Source organism: Budorcas taxicolor, chromosome 3, assembly GCF_023091745.1.
Source record: "Budorcas taxicolor isolate Tak-1 chromosome 3, Takin1.1, whole genome shotgun sequence".
Taxonomy (NCBI): domain Eukaryota; kingdom Metazoa; phylum Chordata; class Mammalia; order Artiodactyla; family Bovidae; genus Budorcas; species Budorcas taxicolor.
The window spans coordinates 16,189,246-16,212,985 of NC_068912.1; the positions used below are offsets into that span (position 1 = coordinate 16,189,246).

General features: G+C 50.4%; 1 protein-coding gene across 3 annotated transcripts in view; it reads left to right on the top strand.

The window, feature by feature from the left end:
* Positions 1 to 23,740, top strand: part of KCNN3 (potassium calcium-activated channel subfamily N member 3) — a 170,851-nt gene that overhangs the window by 39,259 nt on the left and 107,852 nt on the right. For all 3 annotated transcript variants that reach the window (XM_052638200.1, XM_052638201.1, XM_052638199.1), the window contains exon 2: positions 6,421 to 6,516. In XM_052638200.1, coding sequence (XP_052494160.1) covers positions 6,421 to 6,516 — 96 coding nt within the window. The remainder of the gene's footprint in view (positions 1 to 6,420; positions 6,517 to 23,740) is intronic.

A 23,740-nucleotide genomic window follows, 5' to 3' on the forward strand; every position in this document is an offset into this window, starting at 1 on the left:
CTTGTTCTATTTGAGGAGAAGTTGGCACGAGTGAGTTTCGTTGCTGACTGTTTCATAGTCACAGTTTTATCGTGTATAGAAATGCTTGAGAAAAGGGAAAGAAAGGAAAAAATGCTGGGAGTGTCCTTGTGACCTGTATGCGTTTCACGGCCAGTGTATGGCTAGTGCCATCAGCCAGCAGGCTTCAGGGACTATTTGGTCCAAGAGTCTCATTTTACTGGGGGGTATTGTGGTCCAGAAGAGTGATACAGCCTGTCCAAAGCCAGGCATTTATCACGGAGGTGGCTGAGACCTCCTGGGTCCTCTGATGGCAAGCCCAGGGCCCAGCCCAAGACTTCTTGGTTATGAGGCACCCTGGGTTCTTGGCACTTCTCTCTTCTCAGGCCTGTCAGAGACCCAAGTGCCCTCTGAGGCCCCCAGGGTCCACCTTCCCATCCCATTATGCAGCTTTGCCTGTTTTCCTCATTCTAAAGTTAGACATCCAAGGATGCAAAGTGTCTGAGTGATTCCACTCTGGGCCATGAGTGACCAAAATCAGATTCTGGTGGGATCCAGGCTGGGCAGTCACTCTGCAGATGCCAGGAAGAGCCAGGGATGTATTTAAATCAGGCAGCCTACCGAGCTAAGAGATGAGCATTAGAGTGGAAGGTGTGGAGGGTGAATGAGAATCAGAGATCATGAGAAAGAGGCAGGATAAGAGCAGAGGAAGGAGGAAGTCAGGGGCTTGATTATGGTAAGGAAGCACCAGGTTGAGGAAAGAAGCCGAGTCTCAGCAGAGAACATCAACCAAGAATACAGTCTTCCCAGCCAGTGGACGAGGGTCTGGATTTTAATTTGCGTAGCATTAATTAGCAAGAGTGTCCAATTAGGACAACCATTATAGAGCCACACTATTAAGCTGATGCTGAAATGTCAGTCAGTTTTGGAGCCTCTCCATGAAATCGAAGGAAAAGTTGACCTTATTTAGCAGAAAAGAATTCTAAATCAATTATTTTCCAAATCGAATGCATAAAATTTAGATCCTAATTCAGGAGATATAGACTTTAGACGGTATCACCTCTTCCCCTTTGGGGATTCCAGCCAGTGACAGAGATCATGAATGGGGCTCGTATGCTCACATGCACACTCATTCTTGGGGGAAGGCACCTCCCCATTTTTTACCTGATACGTTTCACTTGTTTTCAGTGCCCCTCTAGGACTCTGCTTGCAAGTACGGTTTTCTGTTATTTTCAAATGTTCCAGCAATAAAACACATTTAGGACTTCAAAGTCTCTGGGAAGATCTACCGTAATCATTACAATTCTGGCTTGGCTTCGGAAGTTCCAAGGCAGGCGGGGAGAGCAGTTTATATGGCTGGCTCAGAAGCCAGGAACACACTCCATTACACTCCACACAGCCTCAGGGGAAGAAGGGCTGGAGCGGTTCTGAGAAGGCTCACTGCAGAAACCGGAGGCTGGAAAGGTCTGACCAGCAGGGCAGGTGGGGTGCTGATGCATGGGCAGAGCACGGCGCCTGAAAGCAGGTTGTCTGGAAAAAGTCCTGCCTCCATTTTTTGGCCACATCCTTGGACAAATTAGGTGACTTCCCAAAGTCTCGGTTTCCTCCTCTGTAAAAGGGGGTTGACAATGCTCACCGTGCATGGCAGGCCCCTACAGCAGTGCTTTGCAACAGATTGTTGTCATCAACGAGAAGTCGCAGATCTGTGAAGGGCTGGTTCTTGTCTTGGAGCAGAACAGGGACCACGCAGATGCGGTCATCTTGTAGGAATGTGGTTCACCTTTCTTCCCTGCTAGGAATCCCTTCTACAGCACCCCGATGGCTGTAGCCAGCCTCTGCTAAGATGACACAAACTCAGCATCTCACATGGAAGTCTAGTTCATTTTGAAGGCATGGCGGGGGTGGTGGTGGGAGCATGGTAAATAGAAAAATCTGATGTATAGCTAAAATCTGGGCTAGTTGTATGACCTTGGAGAAATCACATTGTCTCTATGACCCTCAGTTTAAAAAAATTATTTATATTTTTGGTTGTAGTAGGTCTTTGTCGCTGCGTGTGGGACTCCTCTAGCGGTAGAGAGCAGAGCCTACTCTTTGTTGCCGTCCTGGGGCTTCTCATTGCTGTGGCCTCCACAGTTGCAGAGCCCGGGCTCTAGGCATGTGGGCGTCAGTGGTTGTGGCGTATGGGCTTAGTTGCTGCATGGCATGTAGAATCTTCTTGCACCAGGGATCCAATCTATGTCCCCTGCATTGGCAGGCAGTTTCATATCCATTGCACCATCAGGGAAGTCCATCAGTGTTCTTTTTAATCAGTAAAATGGAGACATTATGACCTCATCTGTAGGGTGAGGATGCAAAGTGATTTGTGTAGAAGGCATAGTCTGGGACCTGGTATGTAGTTGACACTTAATAAACATTAGGTCAAAATAAAAGTACTATTGTTAAGAAGCTTCAGGAAGCACTCATTAAGCACCTGTTGTACTCAGAGCATCAGAGGTAATACAGTTGAGTACCCTGACACTTAATAGAATCATACTATATATTTTCAGTCATTTTTACATTAAAAATAATTGGGAGTATATATATATAGTTTTGGGGTCTGGATTGATCACTTGATAGTGAATCATGAGCTTTTCCTGATGTCTTCAAATATTCTCGACAGAAGTGGCTTTGAGGGACAACATCGTGTTCCATCACTGGCTAGTCTCCAGTTTGCTTACCCACTCTAATATTTGGGAGCATTTAGGAATAAATGGTTTTGAAAAAACAACTCTCATCTGTTGAGATATGATTCGTAAGCATTCTTGCGTATTAAGGATTGTTACTCTATTGTTTAAAAGTTCTGAGTTGCAGGGGAGAAGGGTTGATCGGTTTGGGTGATCACAGGGCTTGTGTATGTATGTACACACACTTGTTCATCCTCCCAGGCACTGCCATCCAAGGGCCAAAGGGACTCATCGGGCTGGGAGGGAGTGCTGTGATCAACTCAACCCAGTCCTGCAGGCCCTCAAGCCCCACAGGTGCTTGGGTTTACCTCCAGAGTTATTTCGCCTCTGTGAGAGGAATCTTCCACATGCCCAGCACAAGCTGCCAGGCCTGAGCTACTGGAAGGGGTCCTTCTAGCTCCCTATCCATGGACTTTGCTTTAGTTTTTGGCCCCTTTTTTATCTCTTCATGGCATGCGTCAGCTAGCCAGCCCTGATGGCTGCCATCATTCAAAGAACCATGTCAGTTTCAAGCTTAGTTGGAGATCAGACAGCAAAGAAAAGATAATTCAGCATTTTAACAAATAGAAAACATTCTAGTCCAGCTGACTTCTTTGACATATTTTTGGCTATTAAAAATGGTTGATGGTTTATTTTTTATTGACATGTACTAGAGACTGCAAAGAAATCTGTGAAGTAGCGAGCATTCTCACTGATCCTGTACACATTCATCTCCCCTTGGGGCTGGAGCTGGCCAACGAGGTTTCACTGGCCAAAACCAAGAAGAGGGTGGAGTTGCCTTTTACGTAAAGGCTTTGAGTTTTAGAACAAAAAGAAGAGGCTCAAAGGAGAGGAGACAGCATCTGGCCCCTTTCCCTTTATTTCTTCCTCTAAAAATGATGGAAATAGACTTGGATTCTGATTTCAGTTAATTTCTGCCAAAAGAAATTAATTAGAGTTTGAAATACGCAGCTGATCCCAAATCCTTCCCTGGGGAGGCGTGATGCTCCCCAGATGTCTTCAGACCCCTTTGAGAAGAAAGTGATGGTCATTTCTGGCTTGAAAACATTATGATCTGTTCCCAGTTGATTTCTGAAGGGGAAGTGGACTTATCCTCAAAGTCTGAGTGTCCCTGAATTCACCACCTGCTCTTCAGCCCCAGTAGGTCTTGTGGTTTGGATGTGTTTCAGGCACCCGATAGTGCTTTCAAAGATTGGAACCTTCCAAAGGACTGAAATTGTGTTCTGTTTTGTCCTGGGCCCTTAATTGGAGCAGCATAGTACTCCTCGAGACATCTGTATGCATGTGTGCTGAGTAAATGATTGCAGGCTGCTCTTCATTAAGTATAGAACATACAAGAGGCTAAATGAAAAGTGGCTTATAATTAGACCATCATCTGGGAAGAGCAAAATGGATGTCTTTCCCTGCAGCTGGATGGTCCTACACAGTATAGAAAGTTGGGGGTCTATGTATAAGCCAGTTTGGAAGCTTCTGGTAGGCAGAGGATCTCTGTAAATATCCTGTAGTGTCTAGCACACTGTTGGACACCTAGCAGGTGCTCAAGAAATGAGAAGTGGTTGAAATCATCATGAAAGGAAGAGAGAATGAGCTCTTGCATGGGTTCTCTCTTGGGTTCCCAGCGCTAAGTGGGCCCCAGAACTGTATCAAATAGGCGAATGGTAGACTGGCAGACACCAGGGAGAGCTGTTCTCTTTCCATCTCAGCCCGCAAAGGGTGATTGAGAACACAAACTTGGGCATCTGGGAATCCTGGGCTCAAATCCAAGGGGCTGATTCCAGTGGCTGCCCCATATTGGACCCCTCCCCCTCTAATGCTGGAGATCTCAGGTACCCCTCCCTCTGTCTCTGAAAGCTTGCTTTCTTGGATAGTGATGTCTCCCCCCTCGCTACAGAAGGTTGCACGTGGTGATTAATTATATCCCACCTTTGAGACCTGGAGGAGGAAATGGAGACTCACTCCAGTATTCTTGCCTGGAGAATCCCATGGACTGAGGAGCCTGGTGGGCTATACAGTCCATAGAGTTGCAAAGAATCGGACATGACTGAGGTGACTTAGCATGCACTCATGCACCTTTGAGACACTTTCCATTATTATCTTGTCATTTGGGTCTGTGTAAATGGACACTTTTCACATTTTTATTCTGTTTTCCCCGAAGAGTGGGCTGAGCACTTGTGGGCGGTGAGTCAGAGGCCTTGGCTTTGAACGCTGGCCTGAGCCACTCACCCCTCTGAGCCTTTACCTGTAGTATCTATAAAGTTGGGTGAAAGACCTAGGGCTGTCTTGAGAATGGATGAGAACAAGGTGTGAAACCACCTTGTAAACAGTAAGTTGCTTTGTAGACACCAGGCATTTTATGATTCTGGAGCACAGGGACTGTTTCTCGTGTGGCAGGCGTCTCTCAGGATGCATGGGGCTACAGCACCGTGCTTGAAGTACTGCCGGCTCTCGCTGCCTTTGTTCAGGGCTGTGTTCCTGCCTTCCTCCGGGTCCCGGAGCCGCCTCTGCTCCCTGGCTTCCAAATGCCCAGGAGGTACCAGCCCTGCAGAGAAGATGAGGGAAATGACAGTAGCCATCCCTCACAGGGCCGGGTACCAGGCTAGGCACCTTACTTATTGTTATTTAGTTGCTCAGTCGTGTCTGACTCTGCGACCCCATGGATTTGCAGCATGCCAGGCTTCCCTGTCCTTCACTGTCTCCTGGAGTTTGCTCGAGCTCATGTCCATTGAGTCGGTGATGCCATCCAACCATCTCATCCTCTGTCATTCCCTTCTTCTTTTGCCTTCAATCTTCTAGAGTGCCTTTATCTTTTACAGCAGCCCTGAGAGGTAGGTACTGCTATTATCCCCGTCTGATGCCAGAAGCCACTGAGTGCAGAGATAGAGAGAGCAGCCTGAGATCACATGGCTAGTAAGTGGCTATATCAGGGGTTGGATCCAGTGGGCCGGTCTGGAGCTCTTGCCGCTAACCATGTGGGTCCCCTAAGCTGCCCTGGGGCTGGAGGACTGCAGCAGGGGCCAAATGACCCACCCTGCCTCCCCCAGCCTCAGCTGAAGGGACCCTCAGGGCCCTTCTCCTGCCTAGGAACTTTGCTGTGCTCCTGTGCTCAGCCCCCTTCCCTCTCCAGGAATTCCTCCACTGCCCTCGCTTCCTTCTGTGCCCTTGGCCTAAAATGGGAGAGCCACCACCAGGACATTCTCATTCATTCCTGAAAGAACTCTGCATTGTCAGGATGGAGGGGACCTTGGAATCCTTTGGTTCAGGCTTGTTAAGAGGAAAGAAAGGCTGAAGCTGGCACAGTACTGATGCTCAAACCAGATAATAGCAGCACAGAAAAGAATTATGTTCATATGACTTATGAGTATGGAGGCAAAAATTCTAAACAACACATCAGCAAACTGGATCTAGCCATGTATAACCAACATAATACATCACGCCCAAGCAGGGCTCATCCCAGGAAGGCAAATATGACTTAACCCTAGAAAACAGGCTCAGAGGGCAGCTGCGGAGACTGAGCCAGCCCAGGGCCCAGCCCAAGGTGCTTTCGGGAATCTGGCTACCTTTGTGCTGTATCCTGCTCCTGGGGGGCGCTGGTGACAGTCTTTCCTTTGCTGTCGCTGCCCCTCACCCCTTTACGTAGCCTCAGAGTGAAATGTTCTGTCCTGGATTTTTTTCTAATCCTCTCTTTCGGTTTCTCCTGCAGGATTCCATGTTTTCATTGGCCCTGAAATGCCTTATCAGTCTGTCTACCATCATCCTTTTGGGTTTGATCATCGCCTATCACACACGTGAAGTCCAGGTAGGTGCCCTTGCCCACATCCCTTCATGCAGGGCCATTCCTCTGCTCCAGGCTGAGCCCGCCCCTCACCCCCCCAGGAACTAGCTGGGGGATCTCACCAGACAGTATCCGAGATTGTGGCTCTTCTCTTTTGATTTGGGCCCTCATGGGAGAGGTAACTGTGATGCTGCTCTGCGGCTTTAGAACCATTGTGTTTATCCCAGAGGCAAACATGGCTTCATGTTTTGGGGACAGTCCTGCTCAGAGTCTTCATTTTGTACTTTTCTACTGTAGGGCTGACTTTGCTCTTTCTCTATTGCCAGAGCCTTTCTGAGTGTGAGCCACTGAATCTCCCAAGTGAAGCATACCTTCCTCCTATGCCCTTGCATGCATGTGCCTGTGTGTACACGCACATGCACACGCACACACACACACACACACACACTGCACCAGATAACACTAGGAGTCTGATGGTGTGTTTACCGTTTCCTGGACTGTGCCAGGAAGGAGTCATTTTCTAGATAGAATAGAATCTGCTGTGGTCGAGGAGGCCTCTGTTTCTTGCTGCCTAGGAGTCACTTGGCACCCAGAGAAATATTGGCCTGGCCTCTGGGGTGTACTCCAGTTTGGCTGCTATAAGGAGGATGGTTTGACCTGGGTTGGGAAGGGCAGGCAGGAGTGAGCAGGTCGGAGGCATCTCCTCCTGACGACGGGTCTCCCGCGTCACCTGGCCCTTCGGGCTGACCTGCTGTGCTGCGGCCCTGGGTGGTTCTATGGTATCCAGATGTTTTTCCTCACTTGCATACACATCTGACTGTAACCCTGTTCTTTGGCTGGAGGAGCACAGATAGATCTACATCTGGGCAGCAGGCGAGAAATTGACAAAGACCAGAACTCAGAGTTGGGAAAGCTGGGGCCGAGACTCGGCCATGACCTCTTCTCACAGCAGGTGTCTGGCCAGCCCTGTGGCCTCGCTGGGCTGGAACGTGTGAACTTTTCTTTGTCTGGAACATGGGGCTTTTTATTCCACTGTTTACGGGTTGCTGTGAGGATGAATGGGTAGTGTATGAGAGGGCTCTGTGAACTTTAAAACACTTCAAATACCGTACCTCTTGTCACCCAGCATTTCTGAGCTGAGTGCTACACAGGCAGAGATGGGTGAGCATCTTCTGCTCCTGGGAGGGTGGTCTGCTCTCCCGTTGCGTGTCAGAAGCCACTGCAGCCAGCCTCGGGGAGGGAGCCTTGGCTGCAGGCCACCTTGGCTCCGCTCTGTTGATGACCAGAGGACACTCGCTGAGAAGGTGGGGACTCTTTAGTCTCCGGAGGGGTCACAGGTGCAGGGACAGAGCTTGTGCTGTGAAGGCTGAGAGTCCCAGACACCACCAAGCAGGTTCCTTTGTGGGGTCCGGCCTGGACAACGTGGGTGGGCTTTAACCCCAGGAAGGAGCCAGGAGCACAGGCAGGAGAAATGGGCAGGAATGGGAGACGGGACCGGGAGTCACAGTCGGGGCTCCCAGCCAGGCTCACCCCACCCCAAACCAGCTGTGGGATCCAGGTGTTTCCTTAGTTCTTCTGAGCCCCTGCACCCTCATCTGGAGGCATCTGTACTACGCTATATCACCTTGATGAAAGTGAAGGAGCAGAGTGAAAAAGTTGGCTTAAAGCTCAACATTCAGAAAACGAAGATCATGGTATCTGGTCCCATCACTTCATGGGAAATAGATGGGGAAACAGTGGAAACAGTGTCAGACTTTATTTTTGGGGGCTCCAAAATCACTGCAGATGGTGATTGCAGCCATGAAATTAAAAGACGCTTACTCCTTGGAAGGAAAGTTATGACCAACCTAGATAGCATATTCAAAAGCAGAGACATTACTTTGCCAACAAAGGTCCATCTAGTCAAGGCTATGGTTTTTCCAGTGGTCATGTATAGATGTGAGAGTTGGACTGTGAAGAAAGCTGAGCGCCGAAGAATTGATGCTTTTGAACTGTGGTGTTGGATAAGACTCTTGAGAGTCCCTTGGACTGCAAGAAGATCCAACCAGTGCATTCTGAAGGAGATCAGCCCTGGGTGTTCATTGAAAGGACTGATGTTGAAGCTGCAACTCTGGTACTTTGGCCACCTCATGCGAAGAGTTGACTCATTGGAAAAGACTCTGATGCTGGGAGGGATTGGGGGCAGAAGGAGAAGGGGATGACAGAGGATGAGATGGCTGGATGGCATCACTGACTCGATGGACATGGGTTTGGGTAGACTCCAGAAGTTGGTGATGGACAGGGAGGCCTGGCATGGTGCGATTCATGGGTTGCAAAGAGTCGGACACGACTGAGTGGCTGAACTGAACTGAACTGATACCACCTTGACCTGTGCAGAGGGGTCACATAGGCCAGAGAAAAAGGCAGAGCAGTGAAGCTCAGCTGTGATCCAGGCTCGGGGAAGAGGGAAAGGAGCTGGTCCAAGCCTCATGCCTACATGGTGAATCTACTCGGCTTGACTGCTGCTATTTCCACTCCAGGCCTTGAAATTGGAAGAGCCAGGTGTCCCGTCTCTGATTCTCTTGGGGTCCTGCCCTGCCATCCCCAGGGCTGGCAGCCTTAGCTCTCAGACCTGACCCCGCCCAACTGCAGTTGTGACCTCAGTTCTTAAAAAGTGGTGGGGCTGGCACCTAGCTGGGCACACTTTGTCCTTTGTCACCTCACAGCTAGTCTCTGTTTTGCCCTCATTATGGGCACCAGAGGATGCTATGTCAGTTACTTGTCTTGGCCTGACACTCACAGTTCAGAGCAATGAAGTGAAGTCAGTGAAGGCATTGAATCCTGGCTCAGACACTGAATCCTGGCTCGGACACTTCAGTCTGAATGCCCTTGGGCCAAGAACAACTTATAACAACTTCTCTGGGCCTTGGTTTCCCCATGTGAAGTGTGGAAGTCATACCATCCATCTTGCTGAACTTGTAAGAGGGTGAGTCCCTTTCCTGTGACCTCTGTCCCACTGCTTCCAGCTGGGCCTCATCTTACAAGCTGTGCCCACCAGACGGTCACTGTCAGGACCGCCCGGTACTGGCCAGTGGCTGGACTTCTCTCTACCCTGACTGCACGCTCAGCTCCCTCCACACAGTCCATCATCCTACCTGGCCCACCAACACGTGGGTTGTCGCCAGAACGTGGCTCCTTCTGTGCCTCTTACCTGTCCAGTGAGTTTCTTTCTTCTGGAAAGTTCTAATGGGACCTCCTTTTGCCAGAGGGAATCTGGAATGGTTTGGGCCCAGAGAGCAGGGCCTTCATACATACTCACCTGACCATACTGTAGTTTTCTGTTCTGGTTCTTTTCCCCAGCCTCAGGGACAATGATGTTGTGAATCTTTGTATTTCCAGGGACCCACAGCGTGTGACAGGGAGCCGGTTTTCTACAGGGGATGTTTTGAATGAAAGGGTGCTGGATTCGAGATGTCTGATTTCCAAAGTCATTTTGACCGTTACTTAGCCCTGTGGTCTTGGGCCTCAGTTTCCACACCTGTTCATTGGGGATCCTAAGCCTGCCACACTCCAATTCTGTAATTCTCTGATTGAGGTCTGGTGCCAGCCAGCTAGGGGACCTGCCTCCTGAGAGTGTGAGTGGAAGGAAGGTAATCCCAGGCACGATTACTTATCCAGAGGGGCTGCTTGGATAACCTCTTCTGTAGGGAGAGGCCAGCCACTGCTCATCTGTTGGGAAGCAGGGCAGGGACAGGGTAGGGTGAGGTCAGGGGCTTGTGTCAATGATATGCTTGCCACTTCCTTATCCACACCAGCTGCTGGCCACTTGGCTCAATTGCAGCAGGAACCGGATGGCCGTGTTTCCACCTCCCCCCAGCCCTGCCCCAGTTGCTCACACCCAGGCCCCTGGCCCCCTCCCAGCACACACAGGAGGCCAGGAGTGCTTTCTGGAATAGGACAACTTGTGTTTTTGATAAAGAATTCTGAAACATTATTGGGAACCTCTCAACCAAACTCTGGCTTCAAGTCCTGCACTGAGGCTTAGAAGGTTCTTAGAGGCGATGGCATGTACCCCTTACCAGTGCAGGAGGCTCCCCCTCTGTGGGCCGGCCTGTCACTGACTGGGCATTGTGAGTTTTAGAAAGTCTGCGCCTCCAACTGAGAGGAAACGGGCCTCTCTGGAATGTCCACTCAGCCCGGCTCTGTTCTAGGACAGGGAAAAAAGGTCCCTAAGCTTTCCACGAGGCAGCGCCTGTCATCTGAGGATGATGTCTTGGAGTACAGAGGCTTAAAGACCCAGGCATCTGTTCCTCAGGCTAATGTGTCCCGAAAAGAAATGAAAAGCAAAATACTTTGGGTTTTGTATTGTGTATCAAAACTTTGAAAACTGAACTCTCCTGTGGGGAGTCCATTTATTCCTGTAGTTTGGTGATCAACAGCACCTCCCAGACTGGCTGCCAGCCTCCTCTCCCCGCATTGAACAATCACACTTTAGGGGCCATTGACATGTCCCTGACTCGACTTGTCGTAAAGCACTGAACTCCTCTCTCCCTCCCTTTCTCTCTCTTTCTTTTTTCTTTCATTTGAAGTATAGTTGATTTACAATATTGTGTTAATTTCCGCAAAGTGATTCAGTTATATATATATATATATATTCTTTTTAAGATTCTTTTCCTTTGTGATTTATTACAGGATATTGAATATATTTCCCTATATAGCTATACAATAGGTCTTTATTATCTGTTTTATATGTGGTGGGGTGTATCTGTTAATTCCAAACTCCTAATTTATTCCCCCTTTGATAAGCATAAGCTTGTTTTCTATGTCTGTGAGTTTGTTTCTGTTTTGTAAATAAGTTCTTCTTTTTTACTGTGCTCAGTCATGTTCAACTGTTTGCGACCCCACTGACTATAACCTGCTAGGCTCCTCTGTCCAGGAGGAGGTTTTCCACGCAAGAACACTGGAGTGGGTTGCCATTTCCTGCTCCATGGGATCTTCCTGACTCAGGGCTGGAAGCTGCGTCTCTTGTGTCTCCTGCATTGGCAGGTGGATTCTTTGCCACTAGCCTCGCATAAGTACATTTGTGTCGTATTTTGGATTCTGCGTGTAAGTGATATCGTGTTTACTTGTCTCTCTCTTTCTGACTTCCTTAGTATGATAACCTTTAGGTCCTTCTATGTTGCTGCGATGGCATTATTTCATTCTTTTTATGGCTGATTAGTATTCCATCATGTATATACACAATACAATATCTTCTGTATCCATTCATTTGTTAACGGACACTTAGGTTGCTTCCATGTCTTGGCTATTTTAAATTGTGCCACTGTGAACATTGGGGTGCACATATCTTTTGAATTAGTTTTCATCTTTTCTGGATAGATGCCCAGGAGTAGAATTGCTGGATCATATGGCAACTCTATTTTTAGTTTTCGAAGGAACCTCCTTTCTGTTTTCCAGAGTGGCTGCACCAATTTACATTCCCACCAACAGTGTGGGAGGCTTCCCTTTTCTCCACACTGTCTCCAGCATTTATTATTTGTAGACTTTTCGATGATGGCCATTCTGACTAGTGAAACACTGAATGCTTCATCGCTCCCCTGGATCCTCCCTCCCCTCCCCTTCTTATCCATCTAGGTTGTTCATTCATTCTGTGTGTACCTAACAAGGGCCTACTCTGTGCAGACCCTGACAGACACCCAGTTCTCTGTGCTGGAAACCTTGAAATCACTTTTGCTTCTGCAAGGGATTGTCACTGTGGCCCTAATTAATGTCTTTAGTGACATCCTGAAAGGCAGGATAGCAGGAGGCTGAGAACACAGATTTTTTAGTAGTTCAACGTGGGTTCTGGAAAATACTAACAATACCCACCACAGGGTTGTTGTACAGATCAAATTAGACAATATGTGCAAAACATCTTAGCTTCAATAAGGATGTGTTTGTAGGCTGACAGCAAGGAAAGGATATCCCAGGCAGAGGCCTCAAAATATACAGAGCCTCTGAGACGGGAAACGGCAGAGTACATTCAGAATGCCTTGAGGACAATGTACTGGGCAGGGGGGTGGGTCCACTCTGGAGCGTGGCAGGACCAGCGGGAACTCATCTGTCTTGCTGAAGGGGTTTAGAAGTGTCCTGTGGGCAGCAAGAAGAACCATGGAAGGGGTTTAAGTTAGAGAGACAGATGATCAGATTTGCATTTTTGCTGCAGGATGGCAAATGTTGCAAGGGGCCGATTTCAGAGGCAGAGAGCCTAATTGGAAGCGTGTTTCCACGGTCGAAATGAGGGATGGTGACACCCTGAATCAGGGCAAGACCAGAGCTGGGACAGGAGAGACTGTGCATGAGATATTGAGCAAGTGGAATAGATCAGGCTTGGTCACCTGTTAGGTTGGAGGTACTGTCTGTGGGAAATGAGTCCAGCAGTTGCTTGGTTAACTCAGTGGCTGGCAGTGCCATTCATTATGGTTGAAACCACAGAAGGAGGTTGAGGTGGGAAATGATGACCAGGTTAGTTTTGGACATGTCCAAGTTGAGGTTGGGGGGAGGGTGGGCATCCAGCTGCCTCCAGGATAGTGATAAAGAGGATAGGCCTGGTGGGAAGGGGGCAGTGGGATGAGAGGAGGCAGGGGACAGACCCCCAGAAGGACATCATCCAGTGAGAAGTGGGAGGAGGCAGATAAACCCGCAAAGGAGAAGAAAACAGGCAGGGAGGTCAGAGGAGACCCCAGGGGAGGGAGCAGGAAGCCGGGACAGGGAAGGGAGCGTCAGTTTTGTCAGAAGGGGTCAAGGAGTCGGGGACTACGCTGGTCCTTTGCGTTTGGCTGTGGGAAGGTCATTGTGCCCTTTATCAGCCCTGTCACAGGAGTGGCAGTTACAGGGCAATGGAAGGGGTAGGGAGGACCAAGCAGGAAGTGAGGAAGTGGAGACACTGAATGCTGGTCAGTCTTCTGGGAAGTTTGGCTGTGAATCAAAGGAAGGCAGAGTGGCTGCCGGGGAGGACACAGTCAGGAGGGAGAGCTGCTGGTCTGCGTGTGTGACCTGGAGAGACGGCACTGTCTGTCCGCTCACAGGAAGGAGCCAGTGGAGAGGGAGAGGAAATACCCAGCAGCCAGCTTCTGGTTTGGGTGCCCCAGGGAGGAAGTGCCCGGGCTGAGGGCCTGGGGGGATGGGGTCGGGGAGGGAGCGGGTGGGAAGTGAAGGTACAGCTGCATCTGGAGGTGTGGCGCCAAGCCTTGGTGTCCTCGATGAAGCCATGGGGCGGGAAGCTGCAGGACAGTGCCTGGCACAAAGCGGGGCTCAGATAACGTTTGTCAAATTAAAATGGGGAGACTGCTGTGAACCTAGCATGGGGCATAGGCAGTGGCAGATTTCCCATCATCCAGTGCGGATGGGAACTTTAGAGGTCATTAATTTCAGTCTGTGATTACTGGCCATATTCAACGTAAAAAGCATCAATCAGATCACAGTCTGCTGTTGGCCTCCAGAGCCTTCTCGTCCACTTCAGATCTGACAGAAACAGAACAACAGTGACAAGATACTTCAGCCTCATGAATCTGAAACACAGGAGATCAATAAAAGGGGAGACTTTTAAGTTCTGTGTAAACATGGATATTTTTATGAAGTAGCCACAGAATTCTCAGCTTACAGGGAGATTACTTCAGATTGTAGGACATATCAAATTATATTCAAGAGACAGCTCATGTTACAGAACGGCTCACATACCCTGGCACGATGGTCCCGGAGGTTGGAGTACCCTCCCGGGCACGTGAAACCTGCTGTCCGGGGACGTGGGCATTTGGAACACAGGAGGTGTCCCTGGTTCATACGCTTTGGGCCTGTGTGCGATCACTCACTCAGTCATGTCCGACTCTGTGACACCATGAACCGTAGCCCACCCGGCTCCTCTGTCCATGGGATTTTCCAGGCAAGAATACTGGAACTGATTGCTATTTCCTTCTCCAGGGGATCTTTCCAACCCAGGGATCGAACCTGAATCTCCTGTGACTCCTGTATTGTCAGGCAGATTCTTTACCACTGAGTCCCTGGGAATTCTGGTGCTTTAGGGGTCCACTGCTAAATGAGTTAGGTAGCAGTGTCTTCCCTTCAGGGAATGGAATGAAGGTCCAGGCTGAGTCTTGCTCTATTCCCTTACTCTCCCTTCTCCTTATAGAAGAAACTGGGCTCAGGTCACATCTTATCTGTTAGGTGGGGACTACTGTATGTCAGGCAAGGAGGATCCAGAACTAATTGAGACCCGCTCCCTGCCTTTGGAAGCTGCTTGTCCTAGGCCTTGATCCACTGGGACCCAGGCTGATAAGCTTTGAGGTGTGAGGGTGAAACATCAGCTGGCCACGGAGGGAAGGGAACCTCTCACAGGGAGACGAAATTTTAACCAAGCAGTGTATTCACCAGGAGCAGAGTTCTGTGTGTGTTTGGGATGAAATTGGCCTGGAGCATTTCAGGGGCATTAAAGAGGAGAGAAAGGAACGTTTGTCTGTCTTCCAGGGGAGAAGGGAGCTGCCTCACCCTGGTGGGGCTGGGATCTCTCTCCTTGTGAGCTCCTGATAGACATTTCCTAATGGTGTCTCTAGCCGGTTGACTGGTGAGTTTGAATGGCCTTCACTGGGGCTCATGGATGGGCCAGTGGCCAAGGTCCTCCTTTAGAGCTGAACAGATAGATCGGGGACCGCTGAGATCCTGAAGCCCCCCGGATAGCCCCTCAGCCTGCTTGGTCTGAGGACATGAGCTCCTTCAGAACCTTAGGCCTTGACTGGAATGTTCTGGATAGTGGCCTCCTCTGCCAAGCTCACGTCCATTTCTTGCCCTATGCCAACAAACACTCCCTGGACAGATGGCCGCACATGAGGGAGACTGGAAATGGGGAATGTGTCCAGAGGACATATGTGCTGGGACACATGTGCATGGGAGGCCCATGTGCTGGGCCTCCCACCGACCTGCCTGCACCTGGATGGCTGAAAGGGAAGGAGGAAAGAGGGGCCAGTGCTGCTCAGCCCGGATACCACGAGTCCTTGTCAGACTTCCCTTCAAAGACAGAGAGCTGAGAGGATGACGCAGTAGAGCCCCTCGGTGACGCGGTGTCACCTCTCATCCAGTGCTGCGTGTTTTTTTGGAGCGTTGTCATGTATATTGTCAGACCGCTTGCCTGCCTGACTTCACCCCTTTGACTTTTAGGTTTTTACCTCCTCCAGGAAGCTTTCTGGCTGCCCCCACTCCCTGGGCAAGGTGCCCCTTCTAGAAGTTGGCTGGGTTCTGACGTGGACACTGTTTCTCACCTGCGTCTGCTCTGGCCGCAGGTCCGTGGTGGTGGGGACTGACTTGGATTCTCTGCTCTGTGCCACAGCTGAGAGCAGCCAGCACACGGCAGGGATTCGATAAGTGGAACCAAATGAATGAACAGCAAGCCCAGGGGGCAGACGGGTAGATTGACTCTTTCCTTGGTCCACAGAAGACCAAAGTGAGTCTCTTTAAGGCTGAGAGACTGGCCTGAAGTCCCTGGCTTGTGCATCATAAGGGGTCCAGGCTCTCGGCAGGCTGCCCGCTGTGAGTTGGGCTGGCCAGGCCCACTGTGACCCTCTGCACACCCTCTTGTCCCTTCTTGTCCCCTCTCATCACAGGCCTTGGTCCCAGAGCCTCTTCACACTCAGGTCTGCAGCTGGCCATGGATTGCCATGGTTACCACTCCAGCCTTGGCAATCTCTCTGTGACATTTTGGTTTTATTTGCTAAATATTTGAACACTTAGCTTTAACCCTTTCTGCCCCAGAGAGGGCTTTCCTGCCATGTTGGGGTGGTGGCCTCCTGCTGCCATCTCAGGCCCCCTCAGAGCCCAAGGGCAGCGTGCCTGGGAGCAGCAAGGCTGTTTCTCAGCTGCCTGTGTTGACTTTCTGTTTTGGCAGTTGGAAATGTCATCCTGTGTCATGCTTCTTGACAGGGCGTGTGCTACGTCTGTTAACAGGTGTGAAAACCATTGCCCTGGGCATGTTCAGACTTGCCCCAGCCTGGAGGGCCAGTCCCAGACTTCTGGAGTCAGCTGCCTGCAGCTCCATTGACTTCTAGGCAGTCACCTCTTGCCAAGTCCTCCAGAAGTTCCTCAGCTCCAGGATTCCAGGATGTCAGAGGTGTCCTCTTCCCTTGACCCTGGCAGGGGGACAGAGGGGAAACTGGTTTCGGGAGGAGTCACTGTTTGTAAATGGGGAGGTGGTGTCACCTCACCTCCCACTCCCCTTCTCCTGCTGGTTCGAGATGAGGTGGTGCCTGGGAGGCTGAATCCACCCAGCTGTGCGTTACCTTGGAAACCACTCACCTAGCCTTGGGAAACGAGGAGGGCCTAGGCATACTTCTCAAGAAGCTTCCGTTATAATTCAGGGATACAAGAGATCATTGTCCCAAAACAGACAGCTAATGAGTGATGGGGGGAGAAAAATAGCCCAAGTGCCTGCCCCATCCAAGGCATTTCCTCCCAACAAGCCTCTGCCCCCTTTGCACGGTGCGAGGGGCCTGGTCTGTCTGGGGTACTGATGACAGTGTGAGCTTGGGTAGGCTACTTCTCTCTCTCCCTGGGTTTTGTCACCTGTAAAGTAGGCAGATTAGATCAGATGATCTCTGGGGCCTCTGATTCTATCCAGTATTCCATGTCGGAAGGATGCTCATGATAAGGAGAGAAAAATGTAGACAGAGTGGCTATGAATGTTTGTTTGTTTTTTTTAATATTTATCTTTATTTATTTATTTGGCTGCACCAGGTCTTAGTTGCGGATTGGGAGGTCTTCGGTCTTCACTGCCGCATGCAAGCTCTTTAACTGTGGCATGCAGGATCTAGTTTCCCCCACTAGGGATTGAATCTGGGTCCCCTACATTGGGAGCTCAGAGTCTTAGCCACTGGTCTGCCAGGGAAGTCCCTGAATGATATTTGATAGCAAGAACGGATAAAGTTTGCATTCAGGAGGCCCTCGTGTGGGACTGTCCAAGCAACCTGTCCCTTCTCCCAACTGCCTCCCTTCCCTGTCCGCAAAGGGAGCTGGCCATCCCCTTAATATAGCCTTGAACTTGAAATAGCAAACAATCAAAAGGACAGTTCTTTGGCTACAACACACTTAAGTTTAAAGGTGACTCCTCTTAAGTCTCTTACAGATAGAATCTGGTCAGACATCTTAAAGCTTTCAGGATAATTAAAGTCAGTGACTGAATTCCCTTCCTCAGCACTCAATTCCAGCCTCCTTTCCATGAATACAAACTCCCACTTCTTCAAAGTCACTGGGGAGCAACTGTTCAACTTAATAGAATATTCTGTCTTCCTGTGAGTGCAGATATGTACTGTCCATAACTTTTTCAGAGTTAATTCATTCTATTTTGTATTGTTCTTTTAAAAATATTTGTGTGTGTATTTGACTTTGCTGGGTCTTAGTTGCAGCGTGCAGGATCCTTTAGTTGCGGCACGTGGGATCCAGGTCCCTCACCAGGGATGGAACCCTGGGCCCACTGTGTTGGGAGTGTGGGGTCTCAGCCGCTGGACCACCAGGGAAGTCCCCATGCTGCTTTCGTACTGCTGTCGTTACTGTTTTCAAATGATGGTCTCTTCATCCCTGATCTACATCAGGGATGGGCGTCAGATCCCCTGTGCCATGTTCTGGACCCTGCACTGCCTGGGGATGTGTGTTTGGAAAGCACCACAGGGTCCCAGGGCTTCCTCCCAATTAGGACACATCTTGCTCAGTTATGAGCTCCATGAGGGCTGTGCTTCCTTGTAACCGTCTCAGTGGCTGTCCCTGCTGTGCTGATAAGGGGGCTGTACGTAGTAGGAGTGCAGTGATTCTAAATCTGAGCTAAAGAGAACTGACTCTCTGAGGGTTTGGGAAATTGGGAGGCATGGTAGAATTTTTACTGTTTGGAGACTTCATTGCCTTATACGGCCAAGAAAATGCTGATAATTCTAGTCTCTGTTCAGCAGGAACCTGGTAAAATGACATCTTTTTGTTTTTAAGAGAATAGATGGCAAAATCACCACTGCTCAAATTCTCCCAAACCTAATAATTGGAAAAGAGATGAAATGTGCCGAGTTTATCTTGGAATTAAAGAATTCAATACAATTCAATCCAGCAGAATTCCATTTCCTCTGAACACATCACTGGTACAAACCTGGTGGGTGTGTGGGAGGGACTCTGGGCCCCAGCTGTAACTCTGTCATTAAATTTTTTTTTAATTGTTGTAAATGGATATATAAAATTTACCGTTTTAGCCATTTCTAAGTGTACAGTTCCGTCAGTGGGAGTAAGTCCATCTATATTGTTGTGTAGCCATCACCACCGTGCATCTTCAGATGCAGGCTTTTTTATTTTTTTTTTTACATAGACCATTTTTAAAGTCTTTATTGAGTTTGTTACAAATATTTTCTGTTTTAAGCTTTGGTTTGTCGGCCATGAGGCATGTGGGATCCTAGCTCTCAGAAGAGGCTTTGAACCTGTACCCATTGCATTGGAAGGCAAAGTCTTAACCGCTGGCCTACTACGGAAGTCCTGACTTGGTCACCTTTATGTAACCTTCAGGCACCTGATGGCTCATGGGTGTGTGGGCTCCCCCTCTGAGTCTGGGGGACTCACACTCAACTTTCACACACTCATCTCCTACCAGCATACCCCCTCACTGTGTCAGTCCTTGAAATTACCTTCACCCCATTTTGACACCCTTATATCACAGGCCCAGGTTCTGATTCCAAGTTTAGATTTGAAAAAAGGTTTGTAAGCCCACAAATGACAAGAATGCCAGGCTCTATTTGTTGATCTCTTACGGGCCAGAAGTTGTGTCATGATCTCAGTGGATCCTCAGGTCAGTCCTGTGAGGTGAATTCTGTTATCATCCCTGCCTTATAGATAGGGCAACTGAGGTCTAAGAAGGTAAGTGACGTGGCCAAAGTCATGCGGCTGGTGAGAGGCAGAGCTGGACTCAGGTGGACCATCTCCAGGCCCTTTAAGCTCTCATTAGGTGAGAGCTCCATCCTCGGTCTGTCTCTCCTGCCCCTAGTTCCTGCAGGATGAAAAGGCAGCTTGAAATTTGGGCTCAACCATGGGGACTCCTCTCCAAAAAGGGGCAAGAGCGAACAAGACAAAGCCCAGGGCAGAACAAGCCAGACGCTATTGGTCCAACCCTGCAGCAGCACCCCAGGCCCTTAGCCCCAGTTCCAGTTCCAGGAGGGAGCCCCAGCCTCTGCTCTGCCCTGTGGTGGCCCCTCTGACAGTTAGAAACCCTTTCCCTTGAGAGGGAAATTTGGGGGAGAATGGATACATCTATGAGGCTTCCCAGGTGGCACTAGTGGTAAATAACCTGCCTGCCAATGCAGGAGACATAAGACCTGGGTTTGATCCCTGGGTTGGGAAGATCCCCTGGAGGAGGGCTTGGCAACCCACCCCAGTATTCTTGCCTGGAGAATCCCATGGACAGAGGAGCCTGGCGGGCTACAGTCCATAGTGTCGCAAAGAGCCCGACACAACTGAAGCAACTTTGCACGCATGCACAGATACATGTATATGTATGGCAAGTCCCTTCACTGTTCATCTAAAACTATACCCCAATACCAAATAAAGAGTTAAAAAAAGAAAGAAAGCAATCCCTTCCTCATGCTAATTCCCCTCTTGTCCTCCCCTTGGGTCCCAGGCCTACTGCAAGGATGAGGTCCAGCACCCTCAGGGAGCTAGGGGCTGCCAATTCTAAGTGGCTTTCCATCCAGACTGGATGATGCTTTGGTTTCCCTGCTTTCCCTCCTGATCCCTGCTCGGCTAGAGCCTTCTTTGAAGCTCTGGCTGCCTGGCTGGGTGCCCTGTTGGGTCTTGTTCTTTTTTGTCCTCCCCCAACCCCCACCGTCTAAGAGACTGGCTCCTGCTTCTCTGCTAGCCGCTTGGCCCTCAGGGCTTCCTTGCTGGCTCAGCTGGTAAAGAATCCGCCTTCAAAGTGGGAGACTTGGGATCTATCTCTGGGTTGGGAAGCTCTCCTGGAGAAGGGGAAGGCTACCTATTCCAGTGTTTCGGCCTGGAGAATTCCACTGACTGTATAGTCCATGGGGTCTGCAAAGAGTCGGACACGACTGAGGGACTTTCACTTTCACTTTCTGGCCCTCAGGACTAGTCAGCACCTATCTGGGCTGCGTCTGGCCTTCCCGTTGGACACAGAGCCTTTGGCTGCCAGTGTCCTGGGTGCATCAGGCGTCAGCAGCCTTCTCAGTTTCCCCATCCCTCCTTCCTCCTCCTTCCAACTGTCCCTGTGGTAAGGGGTCAACAGTTTCACACCGAAGCCCCCTGGGATTGGACACAGGACTTCCCATTATCTTCTGCTGCCCATATGAAACATTCCCTGCTTCCCTGGCACTCGTCAGAGCCCTGTCTCCATCCTGCCCACTGCTCTGTGCAGTGTCCTCGCTCTGCACCTGCCTGGGGGTGTGAGTTGCTCAGGACACAGGACCGCCACCATTCCATTACTACAGCCTAAGACTACTAGTGCTCCTGACTGGGACGGTAACCCATTGGCCCACATTGAATGGAATGTTTGCTAAAACCCTCTGTCTTCTACACAGAGCTGCCAAGCCAAGCCACAGGCCTCCACCCCCTTGTCCCCAAGCTCCCACCCTTGCTTGTCCAGTTGGCTTTTGGGGACAAGAGCTGCACCTGTCGTTTGCATCCTGTGTTTTTTCCCCATGTTCATTTGGTTTCAGCCCTTCACTCTAGTCTATCTGGGTCTTTTAGCATCTCACTCAGCAGCCTGTGTTTGGGGCCCTCCTGGCTTCATGTCTTCTCACATTTGATAAGCTTGACTGTGATAGCTTCATGCAAACCACTGATACAAATGTGGCACCAGAAACGAAATCTGGGGAAGTAAACTTCCTTTTGTTGAATTAAAGGCAGGAGGTATAGAGAAGAAGGAATTCAAGGCTTTGCAAATCTTTCTCATTCTAAACATTTTGTGGCCTCCCCCTAGGCTATGGTTTATGCGCCCTCCTACCCACTTTCCCCCGTAAGCCCAGCCTTGCGTGCACAGTGTCAGAGTTTACTGAGCGGAGCTCCGGTGTGGGATAGGAGTCGTGAGCTGCCCAGTGGACCCCATCTCTGTGCTCCTCACCATCTGTGAATGAAAGGGCGAGGTAGGTGTTTGGCCACCTGGCAGGATTGGATCATCACAATGCTGTCCCAGCAGCCTGCGTCATAGGAGAGTGTTGCCCGGACTCCAGCATTCCTGAAGCCACTCTCGGCTGCAGCAGCTGGACTTGGCTGTGACTGCTGACCAGTGGCTGCATTGGCCACGGGCACAACCAGAGGTCAGTGAGCAGCCACGGTGGAGCCACACGCCAGGTGCAGAGTGGCCGTGGCCGCTTCCTCTGAGCTCAACACCCCTGAGCTGCTCCATGGGGGAGGCGGGTGAGCCCCTGACGCTGGTCCTCTGTGTGTGCCCACACACCCTGCCTCTTGCAACCCTCAGGTCCCCCATTTGTGTAACCAGGGTGGGGAGCTACGTGCTCTCCAAGGCGCCTCTCAGCTCTCTCTTGTGCCTCTTGCCAGAATGTACTAGAATCTTTGTTGATTTGAGAGCAAAGAGAAATGACCGCTTTCGGGTGTGTGTGTGTGGAATGAGGGGGAGTAGGGGGAGGGCAGGGCCATATTTGTCTTCCTGCTGCTGTTAGAAATAGCAACCGCTCTCTGCCTCCCCTGAGGACTGGACAAAAGGTGATTAATTCATCTGACACAGAGCTATTGAAGGTCTGTTATGAGCCTGGCACCATGTGGATGGCAAAGCCCCTGCCCTAAGCAGGCTTGTGATCTAATGGGGAGATAAGCACTCAGATACTCACCGCCTGGGGTGCCAAGTGCTGGGGGCTGAGCTGCAAGTCTGGGTGTGGGTACACCAGGGCCTTGCCCGGGGGTGGAAATGAGGCTGCTGCCTCTAGGGCCTTTGAGTTGGGCCTTGAAGGCTGGGTGCAGATTCTGCAGATGCGGGCGGGATGAGGTGCTTGAGGGAAACAGACCTGCTGGAGAAGATGGGGAGGGGGGGTGGAGGGAAGCTCAGGGCTTCTGGGAAATGGGAGGGATGCAGCTGGCCATAAAGGCAGTGGTTGGAAGCGAGAACAAATGGAAAGGCTGAGGGGCTTCCCTGGAGGCTCAGGGGTGAAGGGTCCACCTGCCAATGCAGGAGATGCGGGTTTGGTCACTGGGCTGGGAAGACCCTACATGCCTCTGAGCCTGGGTTCTGGAGCCCGGGGGTGGCAACTACTCAGTCCACATGCCACAGCTACTGAAGCCCGAGCACCCCAGAACCAGTGCTCCGCAAAAAGAGTAGTCACTGCAATGAGAAGCCTTTGCGTTTCAACCAGAGCGGCCACTGCTTGCCGCAACTAGAGAAAAGCCTGCGCAGCAATGAAGAAAAAATAAATAAGATTATTAAGAAAAAAAAGGCTGGACCCAGAACCTGGCAAGCAGGATCAGGAGAGATGAGGCATCCTTGTCTACAGTGGTAGCAGTCCTTGAGTGTTTATCAGAAAGGGCTCACAGACCTGGTCGGGGCGGGGGGGGGGGTGGGGAAGGAAGCCAGACAGTTGACCCCCAAGTTGCATCAGCAAGCATTTTATGTAAGACTGAGAAACCATCAGTAGTCAGCGTTAAGACCAGAGGTGGGGCTGGGGGTGGGAGGACTGGTGGAGGGGGGACTAGTGGAGATTTTGGTGGAAAGCCGCCCCCCACCCCTTCTGCAAGCTTAAGCACCTGCTCTGACTTTAAAGCACACCACTGAGCTCGAGGAAACGATGAAGAGCTCCTTCCTTGGGGGCTCTTTAGGCATAAAAATGACAGCTACCTGGTAAGCTCTGGTTTGAGACGGAGAGGAATGGAAAAATACCCCTCCAGAACCTGGGGTTCTGTGATCTCATTGATGGAACACGACCCCACGAGGAGCCAGGGCCTCTTGGGGAGCCCGGTTTGTCTTGTTCTGTCAGATCTCTTTAGATGCTTAACTGCACTGATGAGATTTACAAGAACCTCAGGATTTTACAGGTTTGCTCTTATTGTTCCCTAATCCAGCCTCTACCTAAATATACACAGCTCCCCAGCAGCCTCCCTCAGGCAGGGAGTTCGCGGCCTTCCTCTGTCTATGGGATTGGGGAGGGGGTGTGCCACCCTCCTGGAGTATTGGCAGGGCGGGCTCCTGTCCCCAAGGCCCAACTTGTCACCTGCAGGAGCAGTGACATCACCTGAGGCTGATGTGGGAGGTTCTCAGTTTGTA